Raw genomic sequence first — 20,558 nt, 5'->3', positions numbered from 1 at the left:
GGTTTAGACTAGACCACAGGTCCAACCCGAACCTGGCGTAATCAGGTTCTGGGCCCACGACAAATTCAACAAACAGCAAGAGGCTCCGCTGAGAGCGAACTCTGAATCGGCGGCGTGAGCGCGGTGTTGTCGGCCTCCTGCTCGCTGGATGAACAATCTCCTGCTGCGTGCGTGAAAGGCCAACTCAAGACCCCATTCTCCGCTTCATATGAGATAACAGCTAGACACACACACACACACACACACTCTCTCTGCTCAGGTTAACGCATCCCTTAGACTGTTGATATTCACTCACTGTAAAGGAAAACCAAGAGTGTGAAATTGTACTTGTCACCTTATCCTGTACTGCGGTTGACAACATCGTGTGTGTGTGTGTGTGTGCGTGTGCGTGTGTGTGTGTGTGTGTGTGTGTGTGTGTGTGTGTGTGTGTGTGTGTGTGTGTGTGTGAGAGCATGTGCGGTCTCACCTGGCCTTTTAGTTCTCTCTACACTATGTTCAACCCCTCATTTCCCATTGACAGTTCCTGAGCGTTAACCCAGAAGGTAATGGGAAGTTATTCTGCTCTGCGTGACCTCTCACCTCTCTTCTGCCTCATATTGGGGCTGGGGTTGGCTCTCCTGAATCCTGACTCAGGACTCGATGAATCGGACTGCCTCAGCGCCATCTTACGCACATTCCTGCAGTACACGGAGCACAGGGACCGCTTTTATTTGAGTTATTGTTCTTGTGCTGAGAAGATTGATTATGTGGTGCTGCAGCCTGAGCGACGCTGACCTCATGGGGAGCCCGTAGATGTTGAGCTGGCTGGCTTCTGTGAACACAAGAGAGACACTACGTTTTACTGTTCATCAAACTGCAGCAGTGTTTCTTCACTGACAATTATCCACTTTTACAGACATCATTTGTGAGCATTCTCTGCTCCGCCTCTGTGATTACGGCTTGCAACTCAAGCGACGTGGTAATGATGAGGGAGAGGTCAGACCGAACCTGGGTCCAAAGATCAACTCCTGCTGAGAGAGATCAGTCATCATCCAACAAAGCACAAGAGGGAGAGTCCTCCTGTTGCTCTGTGCAGCATCTTTACAATGTGTTTCCCTTCAGTACACTTTACCCCAAGAACCGGATTGTAAACATGAGTTTAAGGTCTCAATGTCGAGCTTCAAGTCTTCTTTTAAATTTTCTTTAATTTAGTAAATGATAGTCCATTTAGAGTCAAGTAGACCATAAAGCAGGGTATGCTTTAGGGCGGGGCTTACTGTGATTGGCAGGTCGCTAACAGAGCCATATACGGCGTGTCTACCACAGCGTTACTCCTCTGCAGTCCACTTGTGCTCACTTTCATTCACTGGATAGAAAAAAACAAGATGGCGACGGCCAGAATGCTGAACTCAAGGCTTCAAACCTCCAACCAATGGGTGACGTCATGGTGAGTAGTCCACTTCTTACATACCATTATATTCCATAAAGCCATATATATATATATATACATATATATATATATATATATATATATATATATATATATATATATATATATATATGTATGTATGTATACATTTACACCAACAAGCTTCACCTCTCCTTCCATTCCAACAGTTCTGAGTAATCTTCATGCACAACATCGGCCAAACTGCTGCGTCAACCCTGCTAGATTCTTTTATTTCCCTGATAGAAATCACATGGCGGCTTCTGTAAAGGCAGAAAGAAGGCCACCGGGGACGCAGCGCCGCATATCAACGCGTGGCTAAACAAGAGGCTTCATAAATGCAGCGTTAACAGAGCCTGTGTGAGAGAAGGATCTAGGAACAGGACTGCAGACGCGAGGCCTCGGCCGGACGCTCAGATGAGTGAGATGCCACGCCGAACGAGCCGCCTGCCGCCTCCCATTCCAAGTGACCAATGAAGCCGTCGCACAAACGCAGACTCAGCATGGAGCCGCTCCACATGCTCCAAATATTGTATTCAGCTAAATGGATGTATGTTGTCATCATGGATCTACCATGTTTTATTCATAAAGGCTGGTCACAGTCTGAGAGGAGAACCCAAGCAGTTCCAGACAGGCTGGGCAACATCAACATGACCAACATGTACCGGTACCCATCATGCACTTCATTCTTCAGCTCCGCTATGTTACGTTATGTACACATGCGCACATGTGCACATGCACACATGTGCACATGTGTGCATGTGTACATGTGTACATGTGTGCATGTGCGCATGTGTGCATGTGCACATGTGTGCATGTGTGCATGTGTGCATGTGTACATGTGTACATGTGCGCATGTGTGCATGTGCACATGTGTGCATGTGTGCATGTGTGCATGTGTACATGTGTACATGTGTGCATGTGTGCATGTACACATGCACACATGTGCACATGCACACATGCGCACATGCACACATGTGCACATGCACACATGCACACATGCACACATGCGCACATGTACACATGTACACATGCACACATGCACACATGCACACATGCACACATGCACACATGCGCACATGCACACATGTACACATGTACACATGCACACATGTACACATGCACACATGCACACATGCACACATGTACACATGCGCACATGCACACATGCACACATGCACACATGCACACATGTACACATGTACACATGCACACATGCACACATGCACACATGTGCACATGCACACATGCGCACATGCACACATGTACACATGTACACATGCACACATGTACACATGCACACATGCACACATGCACACATGTACACATGCGCACATGCACACATGCACACATGCACACATGCGTTAATGTACACATGTGCACATGTACACATGTGCACATGTACACATGCGCACATGTACACATACACACATGTACACATGTACACATGTGCACATGCACACATGCACACATGTACACATGTACACATGCACACATGTACACATGTACACATGTACACATGCACACATGTACACATGCACACATGCACACATGCACACATGTACACATGCACACATGCACACATGCACACATGTACACATGCGCACATGCACACATGCACACATGCACACATGCGTTAATGTACACATGTGCACATGTACGCATGTGCACATGTACACATGCGCACATGTACACATGTACACATGTACACATGTGCACATGCACACATGCACACATGTACACATGTACACATGCACACATGTACACATGTGCACATGCACACATGCACACATGTACACATGTACACATGCACACATGTACGCATGTGCACATGTACACATACACACATGTACACATGTACACATGTGCACATGCACACATGCACACATGTACACATGTACACATGCACACATGTACACATGTACACATGTACACATGCACACATGTACACATGTACACATGCACACATGCACACATGTACACATGCACACATGTACACATGTACACATGCACACATGTACACATGTACACATGTACACATGCACACATGGCGGCCTCCCACTGAACCCACAGCTCTCTCTAGTCCAGTGTTTTTCAACCTTTTTTGTTTTTTTCTACAATAAAAAAATCCCACGGCTCACCAACAACCAAAAAGGTTACAAAACGTCACATTGTAGCACAATACAGTATATATGGTCGTAATTATTGCGCTACCTACTGGCATGGAAGTATTTCATTACCAGGCTCAGACTCTCAACAATGGAAAATTATTTGCGGAAACTAAATCATATTTTTTTGCACCGATTAAGTGAAATTGGACATGTTCTCACGGCACAGTGGTTGAACATCACTGCTCTATTGGACAGTTGACCTGTAGAATCTCTCTCTTCATTCTAAAGAAGTTTAGAGACAGAAAAGACGGCATAGTACAAATTATTTGGAGAGATTTGTTTCAATAGTGCAACACTCGGCTTCAATGCTGAACCCCCCCCTAAAAAATCCCCATGTCTCCTGGATGAAAGTCCTGTGTTTGTTTCTGCACATGCATATAAATCACCTTCCATTATGATCCATCTCCTCCTCTGTTCTCTCCTCAGCACATCCCTCCCTCCTCCCCCTCCCTCCTCTCACAAGCCTCCCTCTTCCCTCTGTGCTGCCTCTCAGCCTCCATCTCCCCCTGAACATCTCTCCTCTCCCTGCCTGTCTCTTTGTCTCTCTCGACCCATCATTCCGCCTCCCTCTCCTCTTCTCTCGCCCATCACTTTCAACCTCCTCCCTCTCCTTTTCCCACACCAATTTCATTCTCCCGCTCTGTCTTCCCTCCGCCCTCCTCACATGGAGTCAGAGGTGTAAATCACACACACTGCACTGGACCGTCAGCTCTCCAGGCTTCATGACAGGGCGGCTGTGTTATTAGTCAGTCTGCTCACACACAGGTACACACACTCCCACACAGACAGGTAGAGAGTGCAGCTCACAGCGGGGTTCTCCTGTCAGTCAGGACCAGAGAGTGGAACTGTGGACGAGTGGGCCGAGAGAGGAAGGAACACACAGGGAGAGAGAGGCCAGCGGACACAGATACACAGAGACAGGTGTGTGTGTGTGTGTGTGTGTGTGTGTGTGTGTGTGTGTGTGTTATCCTTACACTCGGGCTACGACTATTAATTATAATTATTGATTAATCTAATTGATAGTCTAGTTTAGTCAATAAGATGTCAGAAAGTAGTGAACAATTTCCCAGAGTCTCTCTCTAGAAAATATAATATATATTTGCATTTTTTAGGCTCGACCCACACTAGAGACTAAAAGCCAGGATTTCTTGCTGCGTTCATTTTTACTATTTTTCTGGGGAAATCTGTCGCATTACTAAACTTTAATGTTCTATTCACTGGTTTAATAAACTAAGCACGGATCTCAAGAAGCTGACTGGATGAGGTCACAGCAAACCTAGACTCTACCGAAGCCGTTATCGACCAGCTGGTGGACCACAGATATCTAGTTTCAAATACGGACATGTTGGAAATGTTTTCTTTCTCATCCTATACTTTTGGAGAACTTGTAACTTTTGGAGGAAGAGTTCTATGTTTCCTAATGCTCAGTTTCAGATGAGTATAGTTGGAGTTCTTTGTCAACACTGTACTCCTTTGTTCCCTGATCCCAGGAGGCTCGGCTGCACCAAACCCTGACTGCTACAAATTACGTTTATCTGCGACTCATTTGAAACCGGAGACACTTTTTGTCAGCAATGTATTCGAGCGTTTCTCTTCCACATAATGAGGAGAAATTTACATTTCTGGCGAGTGTCAAAGTGTCGGTACTGGAGGCTTCGATGACGATGTATTTCATTTGTGTTGTGTGAAAATATCCAGCGCTGAAATACAACAGCCACTCATATTCATGTCATCATGAGCTCATTTGAATGGTTTTGTGCTTGGGTCCGGGAGAGGTTTAACACAGAAACGTCCTTCCGCTTCATTCAATATAAACATGTTGCAATCGAGTATTTAAAAATGACTTTTCTAAGCTACATGGCTACATGGTTGTCTAATTCCACCTGGTCACAGGGAGACTCTGTCAGACCTTCAGCGCCCCGTTCTAGACCTCGTGTCAAACTGTGACGCTTGAATGCAAACAAAAACACTTGCTTAGGTTTAGGCAACAAACCAACTGAGGTGTGTCTAGAAAAACATCAGGGTTGTGCTTAAAATATAAAGATAAGCAGAGAAACCACGTCAAAAACAAAAACTCTAACGGGACTTATAATAACTCAACACCTTGCGACACGAACAGTGGTCTCCTGGCTGAAAGTCCTGTGTTGGTTTGACCCATCTAGTGGGGCTTTTCTCTGTCTCTATATTACGTAATCACACAAATGAAACTTTATTTAATAATATACTGTTGGTTGAATGATGTTTTGAATCAGAATGACAAAAAATGATATTGTTTCATGGAAGTCACACTCTTTTGACTCAAGTGTTTTTAACTGTCAAAATAGAGACACTCAGTAATGCTGTACACATCCTTAATATTGTGAGGCATTTATGTCTTTCTGACAACTGCAAAAAACCTCAATAGACTGTAATTATGTGTGTATGTTCACAGACGGCATTAGAAGAGAATGACATGCCTGTCAACAGATTGTGCTGATAGATAGATGCTGCTGCTGCGGGACAAGAGAACCCACAACAGAAAGAAATTGAGTTGCTGCAGCAGGAAATAATGATAGAGCCTCAGCATGGAAATAGAATAGAAAATCAAACAATGTGTGAATAAGAATTTTAAAAGGTTTTTACAAACAAGTGTTTATAAAAGTTGTGCAGTTTGATGAATGTCTGGGTTGAACGTGTGATTAGAAATATGCAATGTTTCTGAATACGTGCCACGTCTGCATGTAGCGCCCCACCAACACGTCTGCATGTAGAGCCCCACCAACACGTCTGCATGTAGCACCCCACCAACACGTCTGCATGTAGCGCCCCACCAACACATCTGCATGCAGCGCCCCACCAACATGTCTGCATGTAGCACCCCACCAACACGTCTGCATGTAGCGCCCCACCAACACGTCTGCATGTAGTGCCCCACCAACATGTCTGCATGTAGAGCCACCAACACGTCTGCATGTAGCGCCCCACCAACACGTCTGCATGTAGCGCCCCACCAACACGTCTGCATGTAGCGCCCAACCAAGACGTCTGCATGTAGAGCCCCACCAACACGTCTGCATGTAGCGCCCCACCAACACGTCTGCATGTAGCGCCCCACAAACACGTCTGCATGTAGCGCCCCACCAACACGTCTGCATGTAGAGCCACCAACACGTCTGCATGTAGCGCCCCACCAACACGTCTGCATGTAGCGCCCAACCAACACGTCTGCATGTAGAGCCCCACCAACATGTCTCATGTAGCGCCCCACCAACACGTCTGCATGTAGCGCCCCACAAACACGTCTGCATGTAGCGCCCCACCAACACGTCTGCATGTAGAGCCACCAACACGTCTGCATGTAGCGCCCCACCAACACGTCTGCATGTAGCGCCCAACCAACACGTCTGCATGTAGAGCCCCACCAACACGTCTCATGTAGCGCCCCACCAACACGTCTGCATGTAGCGCCCCACAAACAGCACGGAGTCGTTGGCTCCGATCGTCAGTGATGGGAACGTGACACACTAATCTCCGCCTTTTTTCTGATGCTACGCTATGTGATACTCTGAAGTGTATTATGTAATAATGAAATCAACAGGTATTTGGAAAGTTACTAGAATTTATTCACGCACAAAACCAAATACAATTTAAATATGCTTTCCTCAAAGCCGCTGGACTCCGTTGACAGGAACAGTAATAAAGTGTTTTTCGCCACGCTGATCGTAGTAACACACACTTTATTCAAACTCAACAGAAAGACAAAAAAATAAAATAAATCAAACAGAAACAGCTGTTTTGTGCTCCTCAAAGCTCCCAGACTCTATTGACAGAAACAGTTATTTTACCTCACGAGCTAGCAGAAACAAAATATTTGTTAGTCTTTACTGTTCCAACAATCATCACCTCTGGTTTGAAAGAGAGACTGAACAAGAAACACTTAAAAAAGTAACCACGGCAACAACCACTGTTTCCTAATCCTGTTTCCCAGCGTGTCCGTGATGTCAAACGTGACACACCAGAAAAAACCCAGAAAGGAATACTCGTCTGCTAACAATGGGAAAGGAGACGGTCGGTCAGAGTTGACCTGAATCAGGGTTCCCTGCCTCTGGAAAGCCTGCATACATGCACCATTTGGGTGAAAGAGTCACATGACATGTAAACAGATGCATGGACTCCAGCTTCAAGTTACATGAAGCACGTTGTTATGAAAGGGGTAAAAAATACATAAAGAGGGAGATGTTTTCAAGACCATGTGTGTGTGTGTGTGTGTGTGTGTGTGTGTGTGTGTGTGTGTGTGTGTGTGTGTGTGTGTGTGTGTGTGTGTGTGTGTGTGTGTGTGTGTGTGTGTGTGTGTGTGTGTGTGTGTACCTCTGCACGCCTCTAGCTGGCCCGTAAGAACTTTACGAATCTCCGACACCCACATATTTTTCACATCCATGGAAGGAGCCTGGGGAAGAATGCACATATACACACACACACACACACACACACACACACACACACACACACACACACACGCACACACACACACATCAAGCAACATGTACAGTACTCAGAGAGCCTCTTCACACCAATGCTGTGTGGTGCAACACTGCCCCCTAGAGGAGGTCTGAGGTAAATGTCCCTGAATTCCTCCCAAGAAATATCTCAACACAAAATGAAATATTAATGAGATCTTTTGAATAATATTAAAGTGTATTGTTTTCAATATTTTTTTTGCAATAAATACTGTTACCATATTTTTGTGTCTTATTTTTGTGCAATACCATTATTACATTTTGTGCCTTATTTGTATTTATTATTTACCTTAAGTTCATTGTAATTCTGTGTGTTAGGAGGACCCAGCAAAATAAGCTTTTCATTGTACAGAGTACCTGTCTGTTATCAAGCATATGACAATACGTGTAGCTGGTGCAGGACGGTCAGGTCCACAGGGCCCTGGTAGGTCTGAGCGGTGTGGGGTGAGTACTGGGGTTCTATTTCAAACTAAGTTCTCTGACACTGATCTCGATTCATTTGTTCGACCTTTGTCTAATATTTGCTGTGTTGTTTTTTTGTGTGGGCTCCTACCTGGATGATGTAAACCTCCTCTCTGCCGTTGTACCACACCTCAAACTTCTTGATGTCGCCCTTGACGTTCTCTGTGATCCCCACCGAGCTCATCTGGACAGAGAGAAGACAGAGACACTGAGAGGCAGCAGAGGACTGAGCGTGAGCATTCTGCAGTCTGAAGTCCTCATAATGAAGAAAAGAGCACAAAGATACATAGCTCCATTAAAAACACATTAGTGAGCCTCCCTGTTGCACTGGGACATGTTCCTTCATCACATGAACACTCTGCAGTGCGTCTAGTCCCACGCCTTCAGTAAGTACGTTTATTCATATCGCACTTTCCACAGACGAAGGTCACAAAGTGCTGTACAGGAGTCGTGTTAAAACCAGACTGACACAATAACAGAGGCCAAAACATTACAACAGTTAAGAGACACAGTAAAATACATATTAAAAGATGGAGCAGTAGAAAACACAATGAAACAAATACTGAAAATAAAAAAAATAAAAATAAAAAAATAAATAAAAAGCAGGTATAGGCATGTGTTCAACCAAAAAGCAGGAGACGTTTTAGATTGATACGCTACTGCTATCCAGTCTATACAAGCAGGGCCGTAGAACAGGGGCGTTTCTAGGACTCAAGGAAAGGGGGGCGTAGCCCCTAGAGAACTGGCATGTGTGCGCGCTTCACGCGGCAATTGTTTTTCATTGTATTTAATGTATCCATTGTTTCAGACAGTTCATAGATTGGTTCAATCAGAAAGAGAGTGATTTTGCTCTGTAGTTTTGCATTCATTCAGCATATGATAACACAAGAGACAGAATGTCAGGGTCATAGTGAACACAAATATGAACTTTTCTCAAATAACGAGAGAGAAATACTTTTCCTGCTTGTAAAGGAAAGACGGATAAACTAGCTTTCATATCCGCGTCACTCCCAAATCCAATGGATGGAGAACGAAGCTGACAGTGTCAACTTTTGAGTTGTTTACTTGTTTTATTTTGAGCAGAAGGGAATAAGATTTTGATCTATTTTGTTGTCTGTGTAGTTTTTACAAACCAATGATATTTTATGCTAATTTGGACACTATCACTGAGATAAAGATGAACTAGTTCAGTGTCTAATACAACATTTAATAGAAGAAAAAAACATGAATAACAAAAATAAAAAAACATTTCAAGTACATCTTAATTATCAAATGATAAATATTGTATGATGGTACTCCTTGGTATAGTTTACTATGAGATGAACTCCTTGGTATAGTTTATATGAGATAAACTCCTTGGTATAGTTTACTATGAGATAAACTCCTTGGTATAGTTTACTATGAGATAAACTCCTTGGTATAGTTTATATGAGATAAACTCCTTGGTATAGTTTATATGAGATAAACTCCTTGGTATAGTTTACTATGAGATAAACTCCTTGGTATAGTTTACTATGAGATAAACTCCTTGGTATAGTTTATATGAGATAAACTCCTTGGTATAGTTTATATGAGATAAACTCCTTGGTATAGTTTACTATGAGATAAACTCCTTGGTATAGTTTATATGAGATAAACTCCTTGGTATAGTTTATATGAGATAAACTCCTTGGTATAGTTTACTATGAGATAAACTCCTTGGTGTAGTTTACTATGAGATAAACTCCTTGGTATAGTTTACTATGAGATAAACTCCGTGGTGTAGTTTATATGAGATAAACTCCTTGGTATAGTTTATATGAGATAAACTCCTTGGTATAGTTTATATGAGATAAACTCCTTGGTATAGTTTACTATGAGATAAACTCCTTGGTGTAGTTTACTATGAGATGAACTCCTTGGTATAGTTTATATGAGATAAACTCCTTGGTGTAGTTTATATGAGATAAACTCCTTGGTGTAGTTTACAATGAGATAAACTCCTTGGTATAGTTTATATGAGATAAACTCCTTGGTATAGTTTACTATGAGATAAACTCCTTGGTGTAGTTTACTATGAGATAAACTCCTTGGTATAGTTTACTGTGAGATAAACTCCTTGGTGTAGTTTATATGAGATAAACTCCTTGGTGTAGTTTACAATGAGATAGACTCCTTGGTATAGTTTACTATGAGATAAACTCCTTGGTATAGTTTACTATGAGATAAACTCCTTGGTGTAGTTTACTATGAGATAAACTCCTTGGTATAGTTTACTGTGAGATAAACTCCTTGGTGTAGTTTACTATGAGATAAACTCCTTGGTATAGTTTATATGAGATAAACTCCTTGGTGTAGTTTACAATGAGATAAACTCCTTGGTATAGTTTACTATGAGATAAACTCCTTGGTATAGTTTACTATGAGATAAACTCCTTGGTGTAGTTTACTATGAGATAAACTCCTTGGTGTAGTTTATATGAGATAAACTCCTTGGTGTAGTTTACAATGAGATAAACTCCTTGGTATAGTTTACTATGAGATAAACTCCTTGGTGTAGTTTATATGAGATAAACTCCTTGGTATAGTTTATATGAGATAAACTCCTTGGTGTAGTTTACAATGAGATAAACTCCTTGGTATAGTTTACTATGAGATAAACTCCTTGGTGTAGTTTACTATGAGATGAACTCCTTGGTATAGTTTATATGAGATAAAATCCTTGGTGTAGTTTACTATGAGATAAACTCCTTGGTGTAGTTTACAATGAGATAAACTCCTTGGTATAGTTTACTATGAGATAAACTCCTTGGTGTAGTTTACTATGAGATAAACTCCTTGGTATAGTTTACTATGAGATAAACTCCTTGGTGTAGTTTACAATGAGATAAACTCCTTGGTATAGTTTACTATGAGATAAACTCCTTGGTGTAGTTTACAATGAGATAAACTCCTTGGTATAGTTTACTATGAGATAAACTCCTTGGTGTAGTTTACAATGAGATAAACTCCTTGGTATAGTTTACTATGAGATAAACTCCTTGGTATAGTTTATATGAGATAAACTCCTTGGTGTAGTTTATATGAGATAAACTCCTTGGTGTAGTTTATATGAGATAAACTCCTTGGTATAGTTTACTATGAGATAAACTCCTTGGTGTAGTTTATATGAGATAAACTCCTTGGTATAGTTTACTATGAGATAAACTCCTTGGTATAGTTTACTATGAGATAAACTCCTTGGTGTAGTTTACTATGAGATAAACTCCTTGGTGTAGTTTACTCTGAGATAAACTCCTTGGTATAGTTTATATGAGATAAACTCCTTGGTGTAGTTTACTATGAGATAAACTCCTTGGTATAGTTTATATGAGATAAACTCCTTGGTATAGTTTATATGAGATAAACTCCTTGGTGTAGTTTACTATGAGATAAACTCCTTGGTGTAATCCTGCTGTGGTTGATGAGAGACATTACAGAGTGAGAAAGCCAGCGCAGCAGGCTCCCCAAGGCCCTAGTGCCCTAAGGTTAAGGATGATGATAGGCTATTGGATTGTAATTTTAAGGGGAGAAAACAAACAAACCAGAACACACGCACATATGTAGCATGTTAGAGTTATAAATAAGTTGTCCATGTGAGAAACAATAGTTTAATTTAATGACATCACCAAAATAAAAATAAAATAAAAAAAATATATATATTTTTTAATTTTTATTTTTTTTTAATTAATATTCGGGGCTAATTAAAAAACATCAACATTTTAGCCTAGGGACGCCACTGCCGTAGAATAAAAATAACATTTTAGACATTAACATATATATAAATAAAATGCTGCTCAATGTCCAATAAATAAAAGTATTACAAATTGTTTCTTCCGTGGTTGATTCTAAAAGCAGAGCAGCATGTCTAATGCCGTTGGGCTTCAGTGGAGTGTGAGCAGTCCAGTACTTCAAGAACTTAATTGTTTCCTTTTTGGGAAACAATGTAAAGACTGAAGCCTTCTGAGTTCTGTATGAATGTCTAGATGCTCTCACACGGTCTGCAGCGGCTGCAAACATGCTGCTATCTCCCCCAGACAACCACCTACAGGACCATCATCCTGTTTACGACATCACCAAACGGCACCTTGTTAATCTCAAGATAAACTCTTACATTCTTCCTCTTTGAAATGTCGTGTCATCATCTCTCACCCCAACGTCCTGTTTCCTGTTGGACTGACAATGTGTGTGTGTGTGGGTGTGGGTGGGTGTATGTGTATGTGTGTATGTGTATGTGTATGTGTATCTCTGTGTGTGTGTGTGTGTGTGTGTGTGTGTGTGTGTGTGTGTGTGTGTGTGTGTGTGTGTGTGTGTGTGTGTGTGTGTGTGTGTGTGTGTGTGTACACTCAAACACGGCTTGTTAAAGGAATACTTCAGCCTTGAAATGACCGTGTGTATATACGTTACTCCCCGGGTCTCACGTTTAATTAATTGAAGAAACCCACTCACATGCTCACTAACACATGCAGACCGCATGTGTTTGGGACGTAGTGAGCATGTGATTGGATGAATTAGACTATAGATTATACTGCGATTGGTCTGAGAGTTTGTAAACGGATGTTTTGATATAGTTCTGCCCCTCCCCCATTATTACAATACATTAAAGATGTGCTTTTTCTGTTTTTTTTATATGAATTAGTGCCTTAAACCTGCAGTCCTTGCAATTGCCATCAGGGGGCGACTCCTTCTTGCCAAAAGATGTCTGGTTGTATAGAAGTATATGCCTTATGTGTTAAAGCTGCATTCTCTCTCCTGACCATCAGGGGGCGACTCCTCTGGTTGTATAGAAGTCTATGTTTCATGTGTTAAAGCTGCATTCTCTCTCCTGACCACCAGGGAGTGACTCCTCTGGTTGTATAGAAGTATATGCTTCATGTGTTAAAGCTGCATTCTCTCTCCTGACCACCAGGGGGTGACTCATCTGGTTGTATAGAAGTCTATATAAATGACTCTACTTCTCTTGATGTATTCCCTCAGTAAACATTGTAAACATGAGTTCATGTCTCAATCTCTAGTTTCAAGTCTTCTTCAATACAGCATGATGTTCATTTAGTAAATTATGGTCATTTAGAGTCAAACAGACCATAAAGCAGGGGACGCTTTAGGGCGGGGCTACAAGGTGATTGACAGCTTTACTACGGCGTTGTACATTAGCTGTTTAAGACCTTCAGACCGCATTGAGGTGTTTACCACACACGAGGAGCGTCATCCACCAAACAGAATGAAGGAATCCTCTGTGACTGACCTTGAGCGAATGCTTGAAGCTGTAGGACGGCGTCTTGTCGTGTCCGTCCGTGGTCTCCTCTCGTTTCTTACAGAACAGCATCATCTTGTCATACAGGAACAGGTGCCTCTGCATGGGCTTGAACCGGGCCAAGTCCTTCACCTGGAGCCAGGAGATGGTTGTTTTATCAGTATTCCTGATCATTCCACTATCAGATTCATGTTGATATAGTTTTGTTGTCAAATGAAGTGTGGTAACAAACCACTGAGAACTGGTACATACTGGTATTGCCAACAATTGGGTTTCTCCAAAAACGCCATACTTCTCATAAACCCTCTTCCTCCATTGTGTTTTCAATGTGTTTTCAATGTGTTTTCAATGTGTTTTCCTCCACTGTGTTTTCCTCCACTGTGTTTTCCTCCACTGTGTTTTCACTGTGTTTTCCTCTACTGTGTTTTCACTGTGTTTTCCTCCACTGTGTTTTCCTCCACTGTGTTTTCAATGTGTTTTTCTCCACTGTGTTTTCCTCCACTGTGTTTTCATTGTGTTTTCATTGTGTTTTCCTCCACTATGTGTTCACTGTGTTTTCATTGTGTTTTCCTCCACTGTGTTTTCATTGTGTTTTCCTCCACTGTGTTTTCATTGTGTTTTCCTCCACTATGTGTTCACTGTGTTTTCCTCCACTATGTGTTCACTGTGTTTTCCTCCACTCTGTGTTCACTGTGTTTTCCTCCACTGTGTTTTCCTCCACTGTGTTTTCAATGTGTTTTCCTCCACTGTGTTTTCCTCCACTGTGTTTTCAATGTGTTTTCCTCCACTGTGTTTTCAATGTGTTTTCCTCCACTGTGTTTTCACTGTGTTTTCCTCCACTGTGTTTTCCTCCACTGTGTTTTCAATGTGTTTTCCTCCACTGTGTTTTCCTCCACTGTGTTTTCCTCCACTGTGTTTTCCTCCACTGTGTTTTCAATGTGTTTTCCTCCACTGTGTTTTCCTCCACTGTGTTTTCCTCCACTGTGTTTTCAATGTGTTTTCCTCCACTGTGTTTTCCTCCACTGTGTTTTCCTCCACTGTGTTTTCCTCCACTGTGTTTTCAATGTGTTTTCCTCCACTGTGTTTTCCTCCACTGTGTTTTCAATGTGTTTTCCTCCACTGTGTTTTCCTCCACTGTGTTTTCAATGTGTTTTCCTCCACTGTGTTTTCCTCCGCTGTGTTTCCACTGTGTTTCCGTCTGTTATGCATCTCTTCCCTTACTGAAGAGAATACATGTTTTATAACAGATGTGTTTTCAGCAACTGCAACAATTACTGCAGTCTCCATTTACAGCGACCTCTTCCTGTTTTTCATTTGATGACTTTGATGAATATAAATGCTAACATCTATGCCGATTGTTTCCAAGGAATGTTTAATTTAATTTACTACAAATGGCATATCGTCTTTCAATGAATCGATTCCCAACCCTGCTGCTCTGTTGAGGACTTCTCAGAACGCTCATTTTCCTTTTTCTCTAAACTTGCTTTTGTGGTTTAATCCCCCCCAATCCATCCATCCATCCAACCTTCCATCCATCCATCCAACCCTCCATCCATCCATTATCCATCCATCCAACCCTCCATCCATCCATCCTTCCAGCCATCCATCCATCCATCCAGCCCCCCCATTCATCCATCCATTCATCACATCATCTATCCATCATCCATCCATCACACCCTCCATCCATCCATTCAACCATCAATCCATGTGGTGGGGTCAGTAACACAACTGGAGTGTGGTAGGGACCGTAACACAACTGGAGTGTGGTAGGGACAGTAACACAACTGGAGTGTGGTGGGGTCAGTAACACAACTGGAGTGTGGTGGGGTCAGTAACACAACTGGAGTGTGGTGGGGACAGTAACACAACTGGAGTGTGTTGGGGACCGTAACACAACTGGAGTGTGGTGGAGACAGTAACACAACTGGAGTGTGGTGGGGACCGTAACACAACGGGAGTGTGGTGGGGACAGTAACACAACTGGAGTGTGGTGGGGACCGTAACACAACTGGAGTGTGGTGGGGACAGTAACACAACTGGAGTGTGGTGGGGACAGTAACACAACTGGAGTGTGGTGGGGACAGTAACACAACTGGAGTGTGGTGGTGTACCTTGCTGTGGCCTCTCTTGTGATCCGTCCACACATTAAAGGATCCTTGCATCAGCAGTTTCCCCAGTTCACTCAGGTTCCCCTGTGAACATCAGCAAAGAGACAGTCAGACATGTAGAGCTCCTTGGGTGCAGTCATCAGTGGCAGCCATGTTATGTGCAGAGTGCAGTTCTGTTGCTTTCATGGCTCAAGAAGGGTCAAAGGAAAATAAAGAAAAAGAACAACCTGTAAACTCTTAAGTACAGCTGTCAAATTTTACAAGCTGGAATGCACATTAACCCACCTTTCTAAATAAAAACAGAATATTTGCACTGCCATTTTATTATTATCTATTGGCGTTAGAACTTATGCAGTTCAGCAGTTGCTAGGAAGATTGTAAATCCTATAGAGCGTCTGCAGAGCGTCCTCTGTTATAACACCCAACAATCACCTGTGAATGAAGCAACTCAGCTCCACTGTGTTTTGGCTTGGCGCCAGTAGCTCAATGCATCTTGGTACGTGTAGGCACTGCTGGCACGGCTCCACAAACAAGGAACTCAGCTTTCTGAATCAATATAGCACGTATTGAGACATCTTTTGCTTCAATGGACGACATTTGATATAATTGGCAATGCATTTTCCTTTTGAGTAGGATGTGTTTGGCATCTTACTTCTTGTTGACACATTCCTTCTTTATTTCTGACACAGTGCAGCAGGGATGACAGCATTTACAGATATTTTCTGCTTTTTTGGGCCCCTTAGTACCACTACTGACACTGTTAAGTTCAGTAAACTTAATTTTGCTGAATTTCTGACAGCTGGTCTTCAATCTCTGCTGTGTGAGGTTGTTGTTCACAAATGGAGTGGAACAGGGAACCTTATATAACAAATCATTGGCGTTGATTTTGCTCATGACCAAATCTCATCTCACGAGCAGCTGCTCATGAACAGGCCGAATGGCTCGAGTTGCATTAAGCAATTAAAGACGAGTTTGTGCTTTTCAGAAAGTCTGTTCAAGGAAACATGGAAGAACATGTTAAAGTGAGCATTGGGATGGAGTTGAATAAACAAAGGACGTCCTGTATGACATCACTGACGGTATCACTCACATACTTTGAACTAATGCAAGTTTTTCAAATATTGTTAAAGTGATAAAACTCAAAAACTCATTCTGTTTTTAAGATTGTTTGTACTGTGTCTTGATGCTTTGGCAATATTGTTGTTCCAACATTCATGCCAATAAAGCCAATTTAATTGAATTGATTATCTATTGTCTTTAATATAATTTATTATATTGTCTTCATTATTTTATTTATTTATTTACCTTACTGACTTATTATGTATTATATAGTTTAGAAACTGGCAATTGATGAATGTCTTAAACAGAAACTCTATTTATTATGATCATGATAATCATCAATAAACTTAATCTTATGATCCTTTTCCAATATTACATATTTTAAGTTGTAAATGCTAATGATTTACTGTTTTACTCAAGCTAACCTCTCGCATTAAAAAGAAAAGAATAATGTAAGCACAAAATATCAGCTTTTTTTTGCTTCTTTGTATTTCTTTTCCTCATGAAATGTTTACACTTTCTCAATTTCAAAGTCATGAATCCAGAGACGTTTACCCAAAGTAGATTATCCCACATCTTAGAGTGAGCTGTATCTGCACTCACATCCTTTTTAGAGACTGTCTTCTCAAAAATAAATGCCTCAGAACTTCATCTGTGTACCCATGATCACAAGCGGCGTGTCTCTGTGTCGCCAAGCAGATCCAACCCATGATAGACGTCACTATTTCCCCTGTGCACAGTCGTGGTGCACAAGAAACGTCTTTGACGGCAGGAAATGAGATGGAATCTCCTCACTGAGAATAAAACGCACACATACAAAACTTTGTTGTGTGTGTTTGGTTAATACATTATTTGGAGCTGAGTTCAGGTGGTGTGGACAGACTTTTACTGGGAGCCACAGTTTTCAGGATTGTTGTACACCTTAGAAAAACAGCAACGGTGAGCTCCAAAAAAGAATGTGCCCCCAAAACTCTTCATATAATCATCTAAAGCACACACTGGAGTCTGAAAAGAAAGGTCTGAAAAGAAAGGTCTGCAAAAACATCTCCAGCCAAAAGAAACACACCTCATCAAGTGGGTCTATTGGGATCCCTCCTGTCTGATGGAACCTCACATTGACGGTTTCCAAGCGCACCCGTAGTACGGTTCAGTTGCAGCGAGAAATTAATCCGACTCGATTGCAAAGAGAGGATCATAACGCAGAGGATCACAGGCTGCCTGCAGGCCTGTGTCCATTTGTTGAGATGAACACAGTAAGAGGTGCAACGTGAGTGGGAGATAACGGACTTCTGCAGAAATCTGATGCGTCGACATCTGGGCTGAAGAGAACATACTATGTGCTAAATAAAGTCCACAAGAACAGGCAAGTTCATCAAGTATTCTTAACTTTTTCCTCTTTGCGAAGCATGATGATGCTGCGATGATCACTGACCTCAAAGCCGGTGATGGCTATCTGGTGCATGGAGTCGTTGACAGACTTGATGATGTCCAGCATGGTGGATAAAGCCTCCTCCAACTCAGCCGTCCCCTCACCCTTACTGCACTTCAACATCTCCTGGAAGACAGGAAGGGGTCGGAAAAATATTGAATTAGGAAGGATTCAAAAATAATAAAGACTGACGATGCCATGAGAACCGTATGGAAGTAAATATCTGAACATTGTTGTTGTCAAAGGTCACAACACTGGGTGAGTAAACCACAGATAACTGGGAACTGGGATACACTTGTAGCTGGGGCTGGTGAAGCTGACCACTATGTAAATGAAGTCAAGAAAAGGCATTAATATAGCAGCAAACAGCTGTTATCTATGTGATAGTGGAGCCATGTCTTCCTAAGCAGAGATGCTAGCACTGCTAGCCGCTGCCATGTTGCCATGTGAAGGCAGAAGATGGCAAAACATTTCATTATGTGTAACAAATGAATTGTGGCACCTTCAGACTGCATGCAAACAGCTGTTCAGGAAATCTACGTAATATTAATAACGCTCTGTGACTGGATTGGTAGGGCAATGGTTCCGGCTGTCACAGCCCTCCAAACAACTAGACTAAAACTACAGCCTCACTGTGGATCCCAGCTCAAAAAAGCTTTTAGGAACTCCTGTGGGGGATTACATGCAGCAGGCTGAACTAAATGCCCTGTTATTAATGGACTGAAATATCAGGCAAACATCATTTGGATGATTAGAGCTTGTAGCCAAATCAAAGAAGCTTCTCGGCCAAAAAGCAAGAATGCAGGCTCCAGAGTCTGTGTGTACCTTGACCATGAGTTGGTATTTGGTGATCCTCTGGACAGGCTTCAGCAGGTAGGCATCCAGAGACAGTTTGTGGTCGAGTTTCTTCTGGCATTCCTGTCGTCACACACACCGAGCGTTCAGGAGGGGAAGGAGACAAACCTTCAGTCTGGTGTTAAAGCTGCACGTTCATGTCAAAGCACACCGGAGCAAAGTGGGGCCGCAACAATGCCGACGATTACAATGAGTCAGGTGGTTCAGTGTGTGTGTGTGTGTGTGTTACCTGAAAGAACAGGCTGTCTCCACACTGTCTCCAGAGGACTTCAGAGCGGGGTTTGTTCTGACAGTACTTCTCATACACCTGCAGCTCTTCTTTCTGACAACACAAAGACGCGTCTGAGCCTTACAGTAAATCAACTCCTGTCAGTTTCTGGGTAATTTCTAGTCTGTCATTTGGGCACGTCTCATCTCCTCATTCATTAAAGGAGCCCACCATCACGAGACAACCCCTGTTTAACCCACAAGATATGCCTACAAATGATTCATTTGCTCTGACAAATCCATGTTGAAGGACGACATAACGTAGCTTCTGTCTGGATTATGCTCACAGGCAATTCTCTTTCTATCAAACCCAAAAGATGTTGGGTTGAACGTTGGCCAAATAAAGCGAAGGACTTAATCTGATACCAAGGTGTCTCATACAGAAGCAACAAAAAAGGTTGTTTGCCCAAAACAACATCAATGACCTTTGGAGGGAACCAGCGGTTGCTGTTTATAACTCTTTCAGGAAAAGATTGTGCTTCGTGGGACACATTTAGAATGTTTAAAACGGTATTATTATGTACAGGAATCCTGACGTTAGCCATGAAAATCTCACGCTTTACAATGTGGGACCTTTACAGTCTATGTGTCGCGCGAGTCAATGGAGATGCTGACGGTCAGGGTCAGTAGCTATCCATCTAGCTGTGAGCGGGGAGGGCACACGATGATAGCTTTGTTCTTCTAGAAAGTCTTTTTGATCCCCTCTGACTACAAACAACGTTCTATGATGCAGACATGGCGTTACACCAGCAACAAACTGTATCTCCTGACTCTGTCCCCGTCTCCAGCTCACTTCCCTCACACCATGCATCCTCCTCTTCCTCCCTGGACCCTTTATGCAGCGTCTTGCTACCCGTCTGCTCTCCATCCAGCCTGTTACCTGTCTGCTACCTGCTCTCCATCCAGCCTGTTACCTGTCTGCTACCTGCTCTCCATCCAGCCTGTTACCTGTCTGCTACCTGCTCTCCATCCAGCCTGTTGCCTGTCTGCTACCTGCTCTCCATCCAGCCTGT

General features: G+C 42.5%; 1 protein-coding gene across 1 annotated transcript in view; it reads right to left on the bottom strand.

Annotated features, from left to right (window-relative positions):
• mcf2l2 (MCF.2 cell line derived transforming sequence-like 2) overlaps positions 1–20,558 on the bottom strand; it is a 129,175-nt gene that overhangs the window by 31,248 nt on the left and 77,369 nt on the right. Inside the window, exons 19-27 of the mRNA XM_079221414.1 lie at positions 19,508–19,600; positions 19,249–19,341; positions 18,427–18,549; positions 15,939–16,019; positions 13,819–13,959; positions 8,647–8,739; positions 7,945–8,023; positions 775–811; positions 580–677 (exon numbers count right to left, since the gene is read on the bottom strand). Coding sequence (XP_079077540.1) covers positions 580–677; positions 775–811; positions 7,945–8,023; positions 8,647–8,739; positions 13,819–13,959; positions 15,939–16,019; positions 18,427–18,549; positions 19,249–19,341; positions 19,508–19,600 — 838 coding nt within the window. The remainder of the gene's footprint in view (positions 1–579; positions 678–774; positions 812–7,944; positions 8,024–8,646; positions 8,740–13,818; positions 13,960–15,938; positions 16,020–18,426; positions 18,550–19,248; positions 19,342–19,507; positions 19,601–20,558) is intronic.

The sequence above is a fragment of the Taurulus bubalis genome (assembly GCF_910589615.1).
Source record: "Taurulus bubalis genome assembly, chromosome: 7".
Lineage (NCBI taxonomy): Eukaryota > Metazoa > Chordata > Actinopteri > Perciformes > Cottidae > Taurulus > Taurulus bubalis.
Note: the sequence above shows the minus strand (reverse complement) of the source record. Positions and strands in the feature narration are given on the sequence as shown.